This window comes from Eucalyptus grandis, chromosome 8 (genome assembly GCF_016545825.1).
Source record: "Eucalyptus grandis isolate ANBG69807.140 chromosome 8, ASM1654582v1, whole genome shotgun sequence".
Classification (NCBI taxonomy): Eukaryota; Viridiplantae; Streptophyta; class Magnoliopsida; order Myrtales; family Myrtaceae; genus Eucalyptus; species Eucalyptus grandis.
The window spans coordinates 40940759-40963147 of NC_052619.1; the positions used below are offsets into that span (position 1 = coordinate 40940759).

The following is a 22389-nucleotide window of genomic DNA, read 5'->3' on the forward strand; positions in this document are numbered from 1 at the left end:
ATTCAAATTTGATATGACATAACACATGTGACCTTCTTTTAAGCATCAGGGATAACTCGTTCCCCTAGTAATTTTGATTATTTAGCCCGTTTAATGAAAAATGAATGTGACCGACATTTGATTTGTTAAATAACAACATAAACGGTCAATTGTTATGTTGCATTTGGCAGTAACTGTATTTCGTAGGTACTTCCTTTGGTCAAGATTGCATATATTTTCATTATATGGTTGATATTACGAAAAATCAAAAACTTATATAACTATGATAAATTTGTTCCAAACCAATTTAAAATCCAAAATTACTATATCTGTGATAAATTTACTATTCATTATTTTCCATTAAATTTTACCTTTAAATTGTTGAATTGAATAACATATGATTATTAACCAATGTACTAGTTTGGTGTTTTATCCTCCACTTGTCACACGTGTAATGATTGTGGTTTTTCGTAGTATTAATTTAATTAAAGGAAATTGACGGAGGGCAAGTCTGTCACAAACATACTATTTTGGTGTCTTAGGTGGTTCAAAAATTAGTTTAGGTTAATTTATCATAAATGTATCAATTTTGGGCAATTTTTAAAGGTAAATTTGTAGATATTTTTTTTTTTTGTGATATTAATTTTCATTGTAGCAACAATTACTATATATTGATAATCGCACTACTATTGTGTTTGGTTCGATGTAACGAGCATTCCATGTTGCACTCTCAGAATTGAATGGGGCATTCCATCGCTTCACGTAAATGGGGAATTACAATTCCTTTCCTATTTTTAGACCAAAAATCTATTCAATAAGATTATATGCTTATTAATTAGTATAATTGAAGTAAGAAAATATAGTCAACTGTTTATTTTAATTTTATACTTTAACCTAAATTGGTACATCTGCGAAAAATTTATCAAAAACTAATTTTTTGACTACAAAATACCCAAATGGGTAAACATGTAACAAATTTAATCCAAACTATTTTTTTGATCACAAAAACCCCCAAATTAGTACATTTGTAATAAATTCTATTAGTTTTCGTTAAATTGGATTAATAACATGAAAAATCATGTGATAAATGAAAGCTAAAATCCCAAACCGATGTATAATCCAATTCACCAATTTGATAATAAAATTTAATAGAAGATAAATATTGTCATGGATATACTAATTTTGGGTATTTGGCAGTCAAAAAACTTGTTATATGTAAATTTGTTGTGAGTGTATGCATTTTGGGGTTTAAAGAATATTAATTATTGTCAAATTTAGTTAAATATGAGTAATTATCTATTTTAAACCTATATTACAATATATTTTTTCTTCAAAACGTAAATTTTTAGTTAACAAATAATAAAATTAACATTAAATATGTGTTTGATTGATATTAATCGTTTTATTATGCTAAATTACAATTAGTAATTTTTAGCTATTACTTTATTCATTTATAAACAATCATTACCATTTGTGATTATGTGAACATGGTTTGACTAGATTCCAAGGATGGAATACGAGCAAATTCTATTGTTTGCTCGTGAACATTAATGAGATTCCTCGTTGTTCATCATAAAGAATCTTCAAAGGGATTCCCATTTCAAATAAACAACACTCTTCATTTGCAATCGACAGTAGCAACCAGGGAAAGGCAATCAATGGCTGTGTTGATCGGTAAGTGGTGGTCGGTGGCAATGATCGGAGAATGGGGATGGTGACTGTGATAGAGTCGAGTTTTCTGATAACTTCATGGTGTTAGACATGTGGAATTGGCATATCAATACTAACTATTGTTAGGTAATCCAATTCCACATTTTTAGGAATCTTAATTTCATGTGGAATCCAATTCCACATTTTGATTTCTCTCCAAACATTAAAAATATAGGAATTAGAATTCCATTCTCTGAAGAATCCAGTTCCTACTTCCCTTGCTCTTTCATTTTAAACTTGGAAATGGGCCTTCCATTTTACAAATCTTTAAGTCCATTGCCATCTCTCTCTCTCTCTCTCTCTCTCTCTCTCAAAAGATGCTGCAATTCCTTCAGTGATGGCTCTGTCCTTTGTCTGTCCTCCCTGTCCTTTGTTCTCTCCTATTTTCAAATTATGAACGATTCGCTTCCACTCCTCTTTGCTGTCGTAGCGTTGGGCACCTGGGACGTCAGTGAATGTGACAGACACCATTGCGGTCGCCATTTTGATCGGTTTTCAAAAGGTAGCTCCTCCAGGAATTAGAAGTTCTGCACATGGAATATTTTCATCCCACAAATCTATGAACGGACTTTGAAACAAACGATTCACCATCCCAGTAAAAACACATTCAAATATCAAGAATGATGCTGCAGCTTGAGTGTTGGGTCATTGTTCGATGCTGTTTTCTCGTCACATAATGAAGAGATATATGTGCCTCACTTCTCAACAACAAAGGATGACCTTTGTGTTGGGTCAATAACAACAATCAAAGATCAACACAGTAGTTATAGGAAGTAAAATCACGACAAAACAGTCGATATTCAAATCTTAAAACTGCAAAGCCTAAGCATTAACAAAATTATGCACAACTTGATACCCAACCAATGTGATGGTAGACATATGATTAGGTGAAAACACGCCAAGATGCAAGTTACATCTTACAGATGCAAGGGTCGATACTTGCCCATTGGCACTGGTCAATTACCGCCAAGTGACTCTATGAACTAATGCCGTTTGGTTGATGTATAGAAATTGGCTTTCCACAAAAGAGCTCCATAATGTACATAGATCAGTTTTGCCACCCTAACTTGTGCCACTCTTTGCCTTTGCAATCACATTATGAAGAGAAACAGACGGTTTCAAACCTAGCTTCACCATGGCATTCAGTAAATCCTCTGCCTCTTCCCACTTCTGATCCTTGCAAAGAACCTCAATAGTACGACTGTAGCTGCCGAAGTTAGGAACCATTCCTTTCTTGCCCATTTCTGAAAGCAAACTCAGGGCCCTGTACGAGCTGCCCTCCATGCAGTATCCGTGGATCATTGTGTTGTATATCACATCATTGGGCTCTACGCATCCATCACACATCGACTTGAATAACTTCGATGCTTCGTTCATATTACCATTCATGCACAACCCGTGTACTAAGACACCATATGCGTGCACATCAGGAATGAATCCAGCCTTCTGCATGGATGCATAGATGTCCGATGCTTTCTCCATGTCATCTGATCGCGCGAAGGCATCTATTAGAATAGTATAGGTCACTTTCGAAGGAGCGATGCCTCTCTCCTCCATCTCCTTCACCAAATCAGTCACCGCAGGCAAATTCTTGGCTCTAGCAGATCCTGCAATTAAAGTGTTGTATGTCACCAAGGATGGGGAATGACCATTTGACTTCAGTTGATCAAATAAGGTGAAAGCTTTATCCAACTTCCCACAATTACAAAATCCGTGTATGAGCGTGTTATAGGTAATCACGTCTGGATTAATACCACTCCTTTTCATCAAGTCCACTAACCTCTCAGCTTCCCAAACCCTCGAGTCACGACACAGCCCCTGAATGAGAGTGTTGAATGTGACAACACTATACGCGATCCCTCGCTCGCCCATTTCATCAAACAGTTCGAAGGCTCCGTTCACATCACCTCCCTTGCAAAGCACATTGATCATGAGATTGCAAGTATGTACGCTCGGAACAACCCCGCTCACCTTCATCTTTCGGTACAGCTCCAGACCATCTTCCTTCATGCCTTTTCTCAAATACCCATCAATCAAAACTCTGTAGGTGTTGCGTTTGGCGACTAAACCCAACTCGCTCATCTCGGAGAACAATTCTCCCGCCCTTCCGACGTCGCCGTGTTTGCAATAGCCGTCGATCAAGGTCGTGTACACGTAAGCCACTGGAGACCAGTTCATCTCCTTCAACTGAGCGAAAACCTCAAAACCCCGGTCCAAGCGACCGGCTTCGCAACAGCCCTTCACCATGATCCCGAGGCTCCGCTCGTCGACGACACCGACTTTGGCCCTGGAATCACTGAACAGACGCCATGCCTCGTCGAACGAGCCCGACCGAACGAGAGAACTCAGCAGAGTGTTGAAGGCGCTCGGGTAGGGAACGAGGCCATTTTTCGCCATTTGGGTCAAAAAATCATGGGCTCGCTCCGTTGATGGAGATTGCAAAAGGGCAAGAAGGATTGAAATGTACTAAGTTCTCGTTGGGTTGGGAGATGTGATCAATGAGAAGGTGTGGAGTGGCGGGGTTTCCACCATTGTTGGGCGACAGGGAGAGCTGGGCGGGTCTCTCCTCTCCCCGTCTTTCGCCTTTATATATGTTGGCAGGCTCATTTGCCAATTGTCATTCAAGTTGCCTCTGAATAAGAGTTTGGGCATCTTTCATTAGCGTGGTGACAACTGCTTGATCCATAAAAAGTTAAACTCGTGCTATTGAAACGAAGTTACCAACCCATGTTAAGAATGTCATCAATCAGATCGAGGAAAATACTGTCCCGGCCGGCAGGCAATCTCGTCTCGTTCATCCGATGCAGACATCATGTTTGCAATCAAAACTGTCTGAATTAGTCTCTCTCTCTCTCTCAACTCGCATGGTCTCATGTTTGTGCAAACTGATTGGAAAGCAGTCGATTTCTAACTTACTCGCAGGAGAAGGATTTTGGCTAATTCTTTGTCTGAATCAATAACTGCACCAATTTGAACATCATTCTGGACTGTAAAAAAATAATTGTTCTCTAACCCGATTTATTGTGCATGTTTGAACATGGTGTTCACAACCAAAGAAGTTTGCACACTGAGAGAAGCAAGAAAAATTTCAGAAACCAAGGGCTGAGTGGCCCTGAGGGAATTAGATGTGAACTGGCTTAAATGGGTCGTGCTTAGTCACATCGCAACTTAAATGTCAATTTGACGTCGGGGAACTCATACAGATCGGTGAAAGCAGCTTCATTGCCTGGACGTGAAAACACAATCTGCATTTCGGAGTTCATAAAAAAATTACACTTTGTAGAAGAGGCACCAAAAGAAAAAGTGTATTGTAATCTGCACCTGCGTTATTTTCAACTTGACGAGAGTGGAAGTAGTGCTATCTAAAAGAAGGAATTACCTGATAATTTCCGAGCGTGTGAGACTTAAACCAGCTGCACAATAGTCAAAGTAGTACTCCCATGTCCTTATGAACTTTTCATTGAATCCCAGAGCTAATATTTTCCTACAAAAGGAGAAAGGGGTCACGAATGACCACAAAACCAGGAGAAATTATACCAAAGTCATTGCAGCATCACATCGCTTGTCACCTTTGTTTCTCCATGAAGTTCTTCCTCCAACATCGAAGTGTTTGGTAAAAATGGATTCCTATGTTGTCCACATGCTCCACACTGTGGTGGAAGATCTTTCAGTGAATAGATGAAGTGAAGAAGACAGAAATTTGTGCACTTGATGTTATGCAATTGTACCTGAGTCGAGATGCAGAGGCCATAGCTGATGTTATCCTGCTTAAGGAAGGCACGCAGCACCCGGGAAAGATATATTCTTTTATGAAGTCTGAACTTCGCCTGTATTCCTCGTACCGCTCATCGGGTATGGAAGTGAACTAGTGAAATTTGACGTGCCATTTAACAGAAAAGTGTGAAAAATAAGCACGTCTTTTACTTTTGAAACAATAATTCAAGCCGTAAATCCATTGTATGTCACATGCCTGTAGAACAAGAAGTCCGTCTTTGGCAAGCACCGATTCGCAACAGCTGAAGAACTCCTCCATGTATTCGTGGGGCCGACTGCTTCTATCATCTCGCTGTGAATTCATTCCATTAAGAGTCTTTTAAGCATCTTTTTGGTCTGTTTAGCCAGATTACAAATAGACAAAATGGCGAGAAACTCACCAGGAAATGATCCTGTCATATTTGTAGGCACTTGGCAATTGGCGATAATCACAAAGAATGAATTTGATGCTGTCCTGCAATGAAAAAATTACATACATTATCTCTCGTACTTTTGAATTAAGTTGTCAAGTACAAAATACTGGTAGATTGGGTACCTGAAGCCCTGCTTCTCTCACTCTTGATTTGGCATACTTCAATTGCTCTTTCGACAAAGTGATGCCAGTGTATTTGCATCCGGTTTGCCTAACAACTTCAATGGCCAAGCTTCCCCAACCGCAGCCGATTTCAAGAACTTCATGTGTCTTTTCAATTCTCGCCTACAATTTTTCTAGGCAGAGCATTAGTCACTGAACAGTCGAAGGTTAACCCGTCAAGCAGCCCCAAACTAACAGTAAGTAAAACATACCTTTTTAATCAAAAGAGAGATTTTTCTCATCTGTGCTGCCTTTAGGTCTTCACCAGCCATCTATCGAATTTTTCGACAGCACAACAATGCGTCATTATTTTGAGCCACTGGACTTTCATATGTGGATTTGTATTTACTTTTGCTTCTATATCACGTATTCAGCAGCAAAATTTCAAAACGGGTTGTGGCTACTGACCTCGAATACCGCGCAGGAGTATGTCATAGTCTCATCCAAGAACAGTGAAAAAAAGTTCATTACTCTGCAAACACGACAAAATGGAAAACAGCATTACAGAATACCGTATGTACAAGCACATTTTTTGCTTTTTTTTTTTTTTTTTTGGTAAAGAGCACATTTTTGCTTTTGATACCCATCAATGTTGAGAAACTGACAATGTATTCTGGTTCATTCTGTTCTCTTGAGAAAAAGATTTGTAATAAAGTTTTTACCAGATCATAATGTTGGGAGATGTTCCTGCGAGCTTGAGTTAAAGTGTTTTGCCTCAAAACATGCTTGAAGAAGTACTTAGCCGAAGCAATACCAGCTGTTAATAACATCGGTGTCCACCAACCCCTTAATCAAATAGTTGCATACACTAGTTTAGTATATTTAATAATAAAATAAAAAGTCAAAAACATCTAGTTCCAACTATTAAAGTATTGAGTACCTTCTCTTACTCAATTTCGACATGGTAATATCGGAATCTCTGTTCGCTATGAGAATCTGTGACTTGCCATAATGTTGACAAGCGATTAAGCATTTGGTATGTATAGAAGGATACGGCATTAATAAAACGAAGTCTGTTTGACGAAGAAAATAACCTGAAAAGATTTAGAAGACCTTTATTTTTGTCTACACAAGAAAAATCACCATTTATGTATGCATCTGCCAGGCCTAGATCGGCTTGAGTCATGACCTGAAGAACCAAAAATTCTTTATTAGGACACAAAAGGTCTCAGCACGAAAAAGCATAAACTAGGCCTTGTTTGTACAAGAGTCCTAAACAGTCTAATCCAAAGTGGGCTGAAGTCGCGTGTAAGTTGAGACAATACCTTCCAGTAAAACTCTGGACTATGGATCCTCAAAGTAACTGTTAGAGGACATCTTTTGTGGTTCCCTCAAAGGTAAACATCGTGCCTCCTTCCTCTAATAAACTGCCAATCCCGAAAGCATAATTATTGCTACCTGATTCTCAAAAATGTTCCTCTAAGCAGTAAGTCATTAAGAACATTCTGCATTTCCGAATATCATTTTGTTGACAAGTAAATTCACAAATTCTGTTCTAAGATATTAATGAAAATGTGGAGTGGACCACAATGCCACTTAACACTTCTGAGGATCTACAGATGAGAAGATGTTGACTATGACGCTGTATCAAAGCAACGACACTTAAAACACTTCTGAAGATCTGCAGAGAAAAGACAAGGAACTATGTACTCTACAAGACAATAGTTATCATGATAAGTACTAATATACTCACGTTACCAAGCCTGTAAAATATAACGTCTGAGAAATCCAGTAACAAAAAAGCGTGCCCCAATTTCCTTGAGTGAAGGAACCATATGTCGAGGGTTATCAAGAAGAAAATGACTTTGTCCTATCACTCCATGTGCAGCAGCCATGCCTCCCTGCAAAGAAGTCCCTAAGTTAAAATTAGCATATGCAACTTGCTCACACAGAGAGAGAGAGAGAGAGAGAGAGAGAGAGAGAGAGAGTCTATACCTTCAATCCATCCTCGTGGAATCCATATCCTGAAAGAAGAATAAGTGCTCAAGTTAGTCATAAAACATACAACTACGGTCCCCTGGAGACCTGAGTCCATACCAATAGATTCGAATTACAGCAACCTTATTAGCAAAGACCATCTCATCAATTTGGCCCAAGTGAGGACCTTCCTCTTCAAATTAAATTTCAAGAAAGATGGCAAGAACCTCGTAAGAATATTCTTTATTACATGCGTAGGAATATAATACTCTCAGTATTGCTAAAAAGCTGAGGTATAACAATCACTGGTGCATAGAAACTTTAACAGGCTCACCTGGTATGCTCCACAGAACCAAATTCCTCTTTTTCCTTGGATCTCATGTAGCTGAAGCAAAGCTTTCGATGCAGCAACAGATGGAATTGGACTGCCAGAGCACCACTTAAGCAATGTGTGTTCCGGTTCATGTGAAGGATTGAGAGTCACAAGAAACGGAAAATCCTTCTGATCCAGGTTCTGCAAATATATACGGACCCAATTAATTAAAAGAGCATCGGTCACGCTGAAACTGGTCAGAACACAAAGGGAGTTCTAGAGGCTCAAACACTGGAAATGGTCAACATGTTGTGGAATGCACCTAACCATGCTGCTAAAATTTTAGCAGTCGTTAACAACTTATATGCATATCGACCTACCTGTTAACAACTTATATGCATATCGACCTACCTGATAAATTGGTTTATGTACTCCATGACAACTGCCAGTTTCACTTCTTTTATTTAAGGCAATATGCAGCATGCGTTGTAGCATGTAGCATGCATTCATGTAGCATGCATTGCAGCATAACGCATCCTGAAGGGCACAGCTGAATTAGATATAAAATGAGCAAAACGCATTTGCCACACCTGAAGCACATTGAGCCAGTATGTCAAGCAGACTTTTTTTTCAGCACAGCCCAGAACATTCCACGCACTCCACGCTGCTGAGTTTTTGGGCATGAAATTTTTGTCATGATGAAGATAAATCTCACTGCCAAAAGAAAGATATATCAATGGTTTTGCATTCCGCAGTAGATATAGAAAGCAAAAAAAGATTGCCATTCTTGAAATTTTAATTTTGCTTTCCCCAAGCAGAAGGCTTAAAGCAAATGTAATGGACAACGAAATCACCGTGAACATTTTGTTCCATACTGCATCGACCAACTTTGCTTTGTAGACAATTGGTTGTCCAGTAGTAGGTTTGCAGACACTAGTTGTCAAAACATTATCCGAGAAAGTGCAAGCTACAGGCCAACCAATTATACCTGTAAGCATATTTGAATGCACCAAGTACTCTTGTCTCATCATAAGTTGCTTGGTCCCCCAACATTCTCAGAGCATCCGGTGCATGGACGGCTACGATACACTTGTCATATACTTCTTCAGAACCATCTCCAGTTAAGACAATGCATCCTATTCAATCAATTTCTGTTACCAATTGCGGACTATATGGATAAAAAAGAGAGTAGATTTACCTGATGATTCGTGAATATACCTACTGTGACAATTTGTTTATCATGTCCGTATTGTTTGCTCTAGTTTCATGTCATGTGACAAAACAATGCCAAAAAAGACAAGACTTAAATCGCAAGTACTTACCCTCATCACTAGTGAAGATGGATCGCACTTCACAACTTGATCTTATTTCACACCCTTTACTCTCGAGCACATCTCTGACCTGAATTCAAAAATATTTACAGTTCAATTTGTAGGGTTTCCAGAGAGAAAATTACGACCAAGCATGTCGAGTTATCCATTTTGAACTATTGAATGTCCTAATCATCATTACTTTATTGACATAAGAATGTGAGCGTCTTCGGAGAGTAAGCCACTGAGGGCGGCCAAAAACCTGCAAAGAAAGCAAGTTAAACAAAGAGTGTTGTGAGGACTGATCGATAGAGGTGGAAGGAAAGATTTGGCGATTGACTCATTGATGTGAAATGCTACCAACTTAAGCAGCAGAGAATTTATTGGTAGGACAACTGAAATGGCGAAACACAGTTTTATCATTTCCAATCAATCAGTAACCTTCTAGAGCCACATGAACTACCTGAAGCAGATGATGATTGCGGCAAAAGGACAGAACTGAGAAGGCTGAAAAGCTCATGACTCCTTCCGAAGGGCAAGACCAGATTGAACCACAAATTGGGATCTATAGGAATATAAAATTAATTGGTAAGTGCTATAGATCTACATTCTCCAAACAAGCAAAGGACAGATTTTGTTATGAGCAAAAGATCAAGGCTATGACAGAGTGCAGTGATTCAACAATCTCACAAGGTAAGCCTTTTGAAATAATTCAGAGTAACCCCGTGACTTGATAAACTGTCCCAGAGTTTCACTGCGATCGATATCCGGATTGCTCTCAAGTCCTTCTAGGTAACTGCAAAAATAAACAGGCATCAAACAGAGTGAATGACGATGATTGTCCGGTCGTGCATACAAAAAGGATGCGAGAACTTGAAGATTGGCTTATACTTTATAATGCACTAGGCCCAACTTGTCACCTTGCAATGTCACGTAGGATAATGCTACCTTCAAAATGAATATTCAACATTTCGAGACAAAATTTGATATTTGATCATATTACCTGCTATAAAATGCATAAAATGTCCCAGAGTTTCCTTTCGAAAAATGACATTATCATTGCTCAAACAGTTTAAAATCTCATGTCAACAGTGTAGCATATTGCCGAAAACTTAGGCTTCAAGAAATCACTCTCTTCACTGATATCAACTGTGATCAAAGTCAGCTGGAAATGACACTTCATTAATGATAATTCCTACTAATAGTGGAAAGTTCATTGGCAAGATTGCAAAAAAAGATTAGTGGGAAATCTTTGGCATAAATGATTCCGATCACTATCGTTGTTCTGAGCTGCAATTAGTTCAAGGAACTAGAGACAGAAATACAATAACCTTCCAATATTGAGCACTAAAAGACTTGATTTACCTTAGGACATCCTCCTTAAATTTGATGACTTCCCTGAGCATTTGCCAGAAGTAGGGATTCAGCAAATTTGTCTTTTGGGCAAACAAACTCAAAAGACCATTTCTACTTCCCCATTCATAGCCTTGACCTTCGTCTAAGCCGACGAGATTGACATATCCGATATCTCCATTTCCACTCCAAGACTCTCAAACAACTCCATCGTATTAGGTATGTAACCTGCATGAGACCCTCAATTCGCATTAGCATTAGAAGTTGCTCAAGACTAATGATTCTTTATAAAGAAAATTATATTCTTTTTGAAGAAAATCACTTTTATGAGATGCCAAAGAACCATGATCTCAAAGTGATAGAATAAAATATCAATAGCTTCAACTCTTGTTACTGATGATGTTCGCTGCGCATTTGTGGCATATTAAATCAATTTATACTCTTATACAAGATTTGATGGTTAAACCTACTCACAGACATTTCTATGGCTGGCAACTTTTTCGGCGATGTGCCATGTCTTGAGGGTAAAAAGCCGATCAATAGCATATTCATCATTGATAGTATACATGATAATAAACAAATTCTATCCATGCATAAAATAGTACTTATCACTGTAAGTAGAAAGAAAGAAATTTTCAACTCCTTAAGTGTCTACATACGCAACACACTTAGGTTGCTTGTTTCCTCAGCGATCGAAATCGGATTGTCCAGGCCAACACATTTTTCGGCCAAGTGCCAAACTCTGGGCGGGAAAAGAACTAGACAGGCCATTATGCAGCCCGACCAAGATCAGATCTATGTATTTTTATTCTTAATTACAAATTGATTGAACCTTTCTATCTTTATGTCTATATTCAGTTCGAGTACGGTGATGCATGTTGCTTTAATCATGTAACACCTTTCTCTATAGTATAACTATCAACAGAGAAAGAAAGGGTGGTGCTATTTCTACTCCTATTTTGGCTAAGATACTCTGTTTTTTCCCAATTAATTGACCAAAATACCTCCTCTCTCTCTTCAATTTGTTATTTCCTTCTTTATCAGGTTAACCCACAAAACTGCTTTAATTTTTATCATCTCTCTTATATTTTTATTTTTACAATATAAATGTCAAATTAAACCAAACAATATCATGCATCCTATTATCACTTTGCCTAGAGGAGGAGGTTGTTAAATTTGATATATGATCTCATATTTCTAATTAGAAAAGTTACATAGAAGGTTAGAAGTTTCTAGATATAATGGCTTATGAAAATATAATTAATTGCCCATTTTTTTTTATCAAATAGTTTGAAGGGAACTTAATTTTAAAGTTGAAAATTAAAATTCAATCTTATTATCTAATGGATTTTGACACTGTGGGTGTTTTTCGGGAATAAATTCATAGGTTTTTAAAGTTAAACATCATTATATTATGCATATTTTAAATATGAGGTAGAAAATTTATTTGCACCTTTAGACTCTGATCAAATTTTTTCAAAGGAAAGTTTTAAACATATTTTAAAGTTTTGATCCACTTGATATAAGATTAAATCTACAATTGATATTAATTACTTTCTTCATAGTAGGAGTAGAATAGCAAGAAGTTTCTTTCTTCTTCTTCTTCTTCTTCTTTTTTTCCTTCTTTATGTGCTTATGTTTGGCTAATATTTAGATCATAAATTAACCCTTTTTCATATTTTGGTGAAATTTTCATTTCCATTTTTTTAATCAATATTGGTTAGACAATTGAATGATTTAATTTTTGACTTTGAAATATAATTTCGCTCATACTATTTGAAAAAAATAAGGCAATTAATAATTGTGTTCATAAATTGTCACAAATATAAATATCTTATGATTGAAAATATGAGACCATAAATTAAAATTGACAACATTCTCTAGGCAAGGTGATCAAAAGATGCATGATAAAATGATATTTTGTTGGTTGTACTGAGAGAGAGAGAGAGAGAGAGAGAGAGAGAGAGAGAGAGAGAGAGAGAGAGAGAGAGTATTTCGGTAAGTTAATTGGAGAAAAAAAGGAGTGGCTTGGCTAAAATGGGGATGGAAATAGAGCCAATATATACACATGCATGCGTGCATGCACAAATGAGCATCATGTTCGAATAAATCCCCTTATTGTGATGTCTAATAATATCAATGATTAATATGCCATTCATTAGTTTTTACCCCCAGGACATTGCACATCACCCAAAAATTCGTTGGCCACTTAAATGTCTTTGAGTAGCTATAACCTAAGTAGCACCACACGTGACACACGACACAACACGCCGACACGCCGACACATTGTTTCTCAAAAAACAGATAATTCAAACAAGTTGTATATTAAATATATTTTTATATATACATAATAAAACAGATAATTCAAACAATCATTTTATATACACATTTTTATGATTATTTCAATCAAATTAATTTTATTCAAATTCGCAAATAAATAAATAATTAAAAAAGCCTTTAGAAATATTTTTTGTCTAAAAATGATTTTTCTTTTTTATTCTGTTACCAAGAACAATTTTTTAATTTCTGAAAGCGTTTGATAATTGTTCAAAATTTATATTCTTGGGATAGAATTGTATTTGGTGGGATTCTTAATTGTTTTTGTTTCTTTTAATTTTTAATACTTTTTATTATATTTTTCTTATTTTTCTTTTTCCTTTTCTCTTTTCCTCCTTCTTCTTTTGTGGTCGGTCACTAGGCACGATGATGGCCGGTGACTAGTTGGGCAAGGTCTACCAAACTTGCTAGAGCCTTGCCAGGCTAGGACGAGGTGTGATGAGCTTGTGTGGAGGCTTGCCTAGTCATAGTGAGGCTTGGCCTCGCCCTAGGCAAGGCTAAGCCTCACAATGGCCTAACCAGGTTGAGCCTCGTTAGTGGTTGAGCTTGGGCCGATGAGCCTTGCCATGGCTCAATGTCATTAGGTCGGCAACCTCGACGAGCCTCGCCGTGGCTCAACGTTGCTGGGCCTCGTTTGGCTGGTTGCCAACCATGGTCAAGGTTGGCGACCAACATAAAGGGAGAAGAAGCAAAGGAAAGAGAAAAAAAGGAAAGCGAAGAAAAAAAATTATATTTGATTTTGTTTCCGGGAGCAAGAAGCAACATTTTTTTCCATTTTTTTTATTTTGTTTCAAATCTATTCTCAAGAGTAAAAAAAAACGGATTTTTGTTCTCAGGAACAAAAAATTTATTAATGGGGGTTTTGTTCTCTTTTTGTTCCTAGGAACAAAAAAATAGAATCAGAGTGTTACCAAACAAGTCATAAACAAATTCAATCTATGGATGCAATAGTATTGATCATTGTAAGTAGAAAGAAAGAAATTTTCAACTCCTTAAAAGTTTCTACTTGTGCAACACGTTTAGATTGCTTGTTTCCTCAATGATAAAAATCGGACTCTTTGCGCCAAGACATTTTCCAGCTCAGCCCCAAACTCATGGGTTGGAAAAGAACTGGACGGGCAATTGTTGTGAAGCCCAACCAACTAAGGCCAGATCTATTTATTTTTATTCTAAGTTGGAAAATGATTGACCGATTAAGTATGGTCATGCACGTTGCTTTAGTCATGTAACTCCTTTCTTTATAGTATAACTATAAACGTAAAGAAATCTCACTAAAGAATTAAACAAATCTAACTGGACAAGAAACTGCTTTCTTCCTGTTCTAAACCGTGCCGGATTGGCAAGCCAAGGGAACTACCAAGGCTGCGATCGAGGTCCACTCCTACGCTCTAGGTCCAAAGTGCAAGTGGTGAGAAATTATTACCGATATCTACCTATAAAAAAAAGTTAGTGGGTTTTTATGCAGGTTTCTTGTGAATCCAACCTAAGTTTATTGAATGATCGTTGGTGGGTGGAACTAGTTGAGCATAGAGTTCTCATTTGTGTTAGATTGGTATTTCAATCCTATGTTTCTTCTTATATGACCAAAAAATAGCTCCATATCACAATCAATTCCACTCTATTCTCGTACTAAATCTACGATTAGAGTTAAGCCAATAGCTTTTTTTTTTTTAAAGTAAAAGTAATATATTGTTCCAATTTTTAAATTGCTCTTGGAATGGCTCTTGAACCAAAAGAAAACCCACATCCTTAGTTGGCATAAGTAACGTCTTGTGACTTGTATCAATATTCAAATTTGTAGCTTGGAAGTGATAGTATGATTTACATATAGAAAGGACATTATCCTCTTCTTAAATCAATTCACAACCATAGAAGATTCCTTCCAATGTGGTCTTGCTCATCTTTCTCCATGTGAACTTGACCGTTCGACGAGAGAGGACAGGAGGGAGTTCTTTCAATGAACAAGTTCATCACTTATTAAGATTCCGGAGGCCTTTTGGAATTACATGTTTTCTGATATAGAAATTTGCATGGTTCTAGAGATAACCGAACAAAAGAAGGAAGACCATCAATCATATGTTTCTTCTCACCACTACACTAGTATTAAAATGGAAATAAATGGTATGGAGACTACAGACAGCATTATGTCTCTCACAAAAATCATTACTATCTACCTTATAGTGCTCCGGTCTTTAAAAAAAGTTTTCCAATACACAACAAATGGAGAGTATACATACGAAATCAACCCATCTTGTATTTAAGATTTGAGAAAAGAGGAGGAATATATATATATATGCCACAAATAATCTATTTACGTCTTAGTTTTTTAATCATTGGATAACATTTGACGATTAATTTTCTAAGGTAGTTAGAAAGTCGGGTTTAAGAACAACACTATATATGAGCAACACATGTTCAAATAATCATTTGAACATTTTCATTCTAACAACGAAGTATTTGCAACTCTTAAATCACCTCATCATCCCTAGTTAAACGTGCCTATCTCCCTTGAATTGATAATAATCATGCAAATGCACAAAATGCAAAAATACACTGATCGAGATTATCTTCATAGCATAAGTATATCTAAATAGGAAAACTTAATATAATTTGATATTTCCACAAACGAGATCCTCGTGTAAATAGATTGGTTAGTGTAATCAACAAAGTAATTACTGATGCTTAGAATGGCACGTGCGTACACGTTACTTGAAACAAAAAGTTCCCTTTTTTTAAACATCATCATCATTTGCAAGTGTTTTCAAAATTAAATATTTGAATTAAAAAACTCGAAGAACTAAAATGAGACCCAATCATTTTTCAGAGCCTCTGTCTCGTTTTTTTTTTGGCTGACGTTGCAGGGGTGCCAAACCAACCCCGCGCCCCCCGCCGCCCCCTCAAGTAAAAGTAATGTATTATTCCGATTTTTAAATTGCTCTTGAAACGGCTCTCGGACCAAAGAAAAAAAAAATCATTTTCCTTAGTTGACATATGTAACGTCTTGTCACTTGTATGAATATTCAAATGTGGTAGTGTGAAAGTGATAGTATGATTTACATATAAAAAGGACGTTGACTTCTTCTCAAATTAGTTAGCAACCACGGAAGATTCCTTTGATCATGCCGTTTGTTGACTTTCTCAATGCGAACTCGACCATTCGACTAGAGAGGATAAGAGAAAGTTCTTTCAGTGAACAAATTCATCACCTATTAAGATTCCAGATGCCTTTTGAAATCGTATGATTGCGGATATTTAAATTTGCGTTGTTCTAGAGATAACTGAACAAGAGAAGGAAGACCATCAATCATATGTTTCTTCTTACCACTATGCTGGCATTAAAATGGAAATTCATGGTATGGAGACTAATGGATAGCAGCATAACTCTCACGAAAACCATTAATATCTATCTTATGGTGCCTCGGTCTTTGGAATTTTTTTTTCCAATACACGACAAATGGAAAGTATACTCACAAAATTAGCCCATCTCGTATTTAAGATTGGAGAAAAAATATAGGGAATATATATGCCACGAATAATGAATATACGTCTTAGTTTTGATATTTCAATAATTGAGATTTTCGCATAATAGATTGGCTAGTCTTATCAACAAAATAACTACTGATACTTAGGACAACACGTACGTGCGCAAGTCACTTGAAACAAAAATGTTCTTGTTTTAGACATCATCATTTGCAATTCTTTTCAAAATTAAATACTTGAATAAAAAAATCCAAGAACTAAAACGAGACCCAATCATTTTCAGAGCCTCTAACTTTTTTTTTGGCTGACGTTGCAGGGGTGGACCACCCCCAGCTCTCCTGCGGAAGCCCTTTTCTTTCATTCCTATGTTTCTTCTTATGAAACCAAAAAAATAGTTCCATATTACAATCCCCTCTATTCCAATTTTTAAATTGCTTTCGGAACGGCTCTTGGACCAAAAGAAAACCCTTATCCTCAGTTGGCATATTTAATGTCTTGTGACTTGTATCAATATTCAAATGTGGTAGTTGGGAAGTGACAGTATAATTTACATATAGAAAGGATGTTAATCTCTTCTTAAATCAATTTGCAACCATAGAATATTCCTTCCACCATGCCATTTGTCGTCTTTCTCGATGTGAACTCGACCTTTCGACTAGAGATGGCAAGAGAATGTTCTTTCAGTGAACAAATTCATCATCTATTAAGATTCCAGATGCCTTTTGGAATCGTATATTTGTGGATATTGGAATTTGTATTGTTCTAAAGATACTTGAGCAAAAAAAAAAAAAAAAAAAAAGGAAGACCACCAATCATATGTTTCTTCTAACCACTACGCTAGCATTAAAATGGAAATAAATAGTAAGGAAACTGTTGGACAGCAGCATATGTCTCATGAAAACCGTCAAGATCTGTCTTATGGCGCTCCGGTCTTTAGAAAAGTTTTCCAATATATGGCAAACAGAGAGTATACTTGCAAAATCAGCCCATCTTGTATTTAAGATTAGAGAAAAACGATGCGGAATATATATGCCACAAAAAAAAAAAGATTGAAATTAAACGTATGCACATCCAGAAAGGCACTGTGACTTTCTAAACCCGCACATGGCACGTTTAGAAAGTTACCTTTTTTACTTGCCTGCGCATCTCCTGAAACCCCAACTTAGAAAGTTGCTCTATCTCTCACTATAGGGAAAAGAGGACGAGCAAGGGCGATTTGAGTAATAACGAAGAAGTCACTCTATCTGACACCAGATGTTTGGCTCCTGACATGTACAACTAGATCTATGTTTTGCTCTGAGCAGAGAGGACTCAAAAAAAAAAAAAAAAAAAAGGAGGAAAATGCAGTGGAGATAATGGTGGACAAAATGTAAAAGAGATCAACGGAAACGGAGAGTTGCAGACTTACACGATTGAAGACCATGAAGCCAAGGTCCAGGTCGACACCGTTGACTGAGACGGTCTTGGCATGGCCGCCCAAGTAATCCTCCTTCTCATACACTACCACCTTCGCTCCTCCCTCGCTGCCTCGTAGGCTGCCACGAGCCCGCTCATGCCACCCCAATCACTCCCACTTTCATCTTCTTCCGAATCTTTTCTCAATAGATACCCTAATCTTGATTCCAAAGAAAAAGGAGGAAAAGAGACAGTTTAATGAATGCCAATGCAACCTCTCGTCTAGGGTTAAGTTGAAATTTTTTCTGCTGTGATTAGGGGCACTCGTGAAAACGCATGGAAGTGGAACGTGAGGCAAAACAAGAAAATGGATGATTTTTCAGAGAGAAATACACAATGCACGGGGAGCGCGCGAAGAGGAGAAGAATGCAAGAACTTCCAGTAGATTTTCTTTCTTTCTAGGCACGTTACCTTAAAAAGGTGTTGCGAGAGAATACTACTGGTTCTATCACTCCCCAATGGCAGCTCTCATTTTTATACTCTCTCTCTCTCTCTCTCTCTCTCTCTCTCTCTCTCTCATTTCTCACTCCCCAATGGCTTTTAAAATATATCGCAAGTTTAAGGTTGTCAAATAAATATAAACAATTAAAGCGTGCGAGCTCGTCTCGATAAATAAAGTCCAAGTTGGACTTTTGTGATCATCTGCGTTTTTGTACGCTGGCCGGCCTCTCTACATTAAATGCTCTGCATGCAAAAGAGGGCAAGGAAGAACGGAGACAAGGAAAGCAGCAGAAAGAATTTGCGTGTTTGACTTGATGGCCACACCCTGTAGCTAAAAGTAAAGTGTAAAAATTCTTGGCAAAGAATTTTGTTTTCATCTTGGAAAAGTGACGATGGTAGACCAAAGGGGAATAAATAATTGAAGGAAAGGAAGGGAGGGCCCTGTGCAAGGACGGCCATAGTTTTCCTCCCCTTATTAAATGCATGCATTCCATGAAAAATGGAGGGCGCCTCCCCTTATTAAATGTATGCATTCCATGAAAAATGGAGGGCGCCGTTGCTGCTGTAGAGATTTGTCATGCGAGCGCCGCTCTTGCCATTTATTGAGTCCAATTTTTTTTTTGGTCTTGTTTATTCTATAAAAGGAGAGGACATTTGAGGACAAGAAGTGCACCATGTTCCGTTCGGTGGCCGAGAGAAGAGATTTTCTCATGGGAGATTTTCTCGTTGCCATTACACTTCAATGATTTAGCTAGATAAATTTTTGTGAGTAAAATTGTGTAAAGGGGTTAAACACTGTGCAAGTTATTGGGTATAATTGGGAGCTGGGAAACACCAAGCGAGTGTTTGGATGCTCGAGTGATTGTAATCTCCGATATATTGCTTGGTTTCTATAGTGGAATTCCGTACTACCCTTCTCGTGGTCATAGATACCAATATTTGAATTGAATCACATAAATCCAGTGTCCGATTCCCTTTCCTACCATTCGACTAATTTTATCCGATTCGCTTGTATATAATGGAGGAGTTACAATTCCTTTCCTTTTCTAGCTAAAAAACTATTAAATAAAATTATATAAAAATATCAATTTATTGCTACTTATTAATTAGTATAATTAACAATAAAAATATATTTTAAAAATATTCGTTATTTTTAATTTTGGAGTGTATAGTTAAAATATAAAATATAGGTAATTATCTACCTTAAAACTACATTATAATTTTTTCAATAAAAATTAGTTTTTACAGTTATTGAATAAAATGATTAACAGAAAATATATAATTGATCAATATTAATTATTTAGCTATTATAAATTGCATTGTATAGATTTTAAGTTTTACTTTATTCAATTATAAGTACCAATTAAGGTTTGCGATTTGTAATGTGTGCTGGGGTTTACGAAACATTCACAGGTGAAATAAACATAAACACAATTGAAGCAAAGTTAAAGTTTACTATAAAAATATCTCTAAAGGTGTTGTTTGTGTGTTTTAATAAAAATCATAAGAACAAAGGGAGTTAAATGGATTACCTTCCGTGACGTGCTTTAAACGACTTGATTATGATGTTTTGAGCCCCACAAATGTTAGATCTCTAGTTCAAACACATCGCTAATTGCACATCAAACGGAAGAAAGAACTCGAAATAATCACTATTAAAATTGTGCTAGCAATCTCGTGGAGATTATTTGCCGCACTCTCGATATTTTAGTCCCTTTTTCTCTCACGCGCACATTATCTTCTTTTTTCTTCTATTATTGTTCATCAGCAACAGTTGCTAGGCGCCCCTATTTTATGTGCCATCAGCAACAGTTGCTCATCGCAGCACATAATGTGCACGTTCGGCAGTGCACGTTGTGCACAAGGCACAACATCATCGGCGTTGTTGACCATGCGACGGTTAAGAGCCCAAAGTGGAGCTATTTTCTTAAAAAAAAAAGGTTCAAAGTGGATATTGTTTCAAATAAGAGTATAAAGTGGTCAAATCGTCTCAAATGAGAGCCTGAGCTTGCTGGCCATTGAAACCTTTGATTAATTGGCAAGCATGTGATTGTTCAGGTTAATTGGAGAAGGGCATTTTAGTCAAAAAAATTTAAAGGTATAAAATTGAACTCTTAAAAAAAAAAAAAACCCAAATTGTATTAATATTTCCCTTCCCCCACGCTCTCTGCTTCTGCTCTTGCTCGTTCTTCTCCAAAAATTCTAGGTCAAATATTGAAATCCCTATAACCAAAATCCCCACAATTACTTCGCTTCCTTCTTCTCATATGTGATCCGTCGTTTCTTCTATTCTTTGATTTCTATGTTTGCTTCGTTTCTTTGTTTTTGACTAATTTTTCGTTTGAGACGAAAATCATAGTCTACCACGTCTCTTCCCATTGAAACTTCGTTTATATAGGTTTCTTCGTTTTTGTTTGTTCGTTTGCTACGTTTCTTCATTGTAGTTGATTCTTTGTTCATCCAAGAGGGGGCCTTTGCAACTCGTTGAAGCAAAATGTCGACAAAGTGTGGACACGTCATGGAATGCCAAACTGACGGCAGCGATGACGATGATGGTAAGAGGAATATTTTTATTTTATGGCGTTGAATTGGCTGCTTTGATCGGACGTCAAGGTGCGTTTTTTTTTTGTGAATTGATGAATATAAGTTGCATTTTCTATTGGCAAGTGGTATACTGTGCAGTTTCTAACTGGTATTGCTGAACGTGCTAGTGGTGGTCCCTATTTTACTATTCTTTAATGCTTTTATTTTGTTTTCTGTGATGTATGTTTTGTCGTTTGGGGCCAATTTACTTATTTGTGTTTTGTTTCATATTTCATGAAGGCTGCCCATCCACTTTTTTCTATTTGTGTTTTTAATTCTTTTTCATGCCTTTTTCGCCAAGTACAAACACTTATGGGACCAACCCTCCAACCTATATGGTTTCAAGTGAATTAGAATTTTAATTCTTTGCCACTTCAAAAGAAATTTTGAAGTGGCAAACAAATCTTACGTGTTGCAATTATTTCTGTTTTTGTTATTTGTTTTTTCTAGTGCATAATAAGATGTTGACATTATATTTGTTTTCATTTTGCATCAGGTGAGGGATGTGAAGCAATGAATCTTTATGATAATAGGTATGTTGAAGTTACTAAGGGTGCTCAAGATGATGGATTTGCCATTATCGATCTTGATGAATTATACAAAAGACATGTAAGATGTGCCGAGGGTAATAGATCGATGGGGAGGGATATGGAGGTTGGAGATAGCAGCATGTATGTAGATGTGCCAACTAATAGTATAGATTTCTTGAATATGAATAGCCAAAATGAGTATTCACATCCTAAGTTCATTTAAGTTTGATATGGAGAATCCTGTTTTCAAGTTGGGGATGAGTTTTGGTAATGCTGAAGAGTTTAGAGAAGCCGTTAGAAACCATGCTATTCAAAAATGGGAGACAAGTGAGATTTGTTAAGAATGCACGAAATAGGTTGAGGGCAATGTGTTCAGAGGGTTGTGATTGGCTCATTTATGCTTCCAAAGTGCAGAGAGAGCATACTTTACAAGTCAAAACCTTTGTACATATATGTAATAGAACTCTACATGTTCCTCAAGTTAGTATTGAATGGCTAGCAAGCAAGTATTGTGATAGATTGAGAAACAATCCTACATGGCCAAGTTCTTTGAGGAAGAAAATAATGGAGTCTAAGAATATTTTGAAGCTATGAGGGCAATGGTCTATAGAGCTAGGTCTACAGTAGTGAGTA

At 37.0% G+C, this 22389-nt stretch overlaps 1 protein-coding gene and 1 pseudogene across 1 annotated transcript; both read right to left on the reverse strand.

The window, feature by feature from the left end:
• Positions 1 to 2751: 2751 nt before the first annotated feature.
• Positions 2752 to 4086, reverse strand: LOC120287231 (pentatricopeptide repeat-containing protein At4g11690-like). The gene has a single exon (XM_039299959.1). It carries the CDS (start codon positions 4084 to 4086, stop codon positions 2752 to 2754), a length of 1335 nt encoding a protein of 444 aa, XP_039155893.1.
• Positions 4087 to 4841: 755 nt separating this feature from the next.
• Positions 4842 to 18327, reverse strand: LOC120287232 (annotated as a pseudogene).
• Positions 18328 to 22389: the final 4062 nt, after the last annotated feature.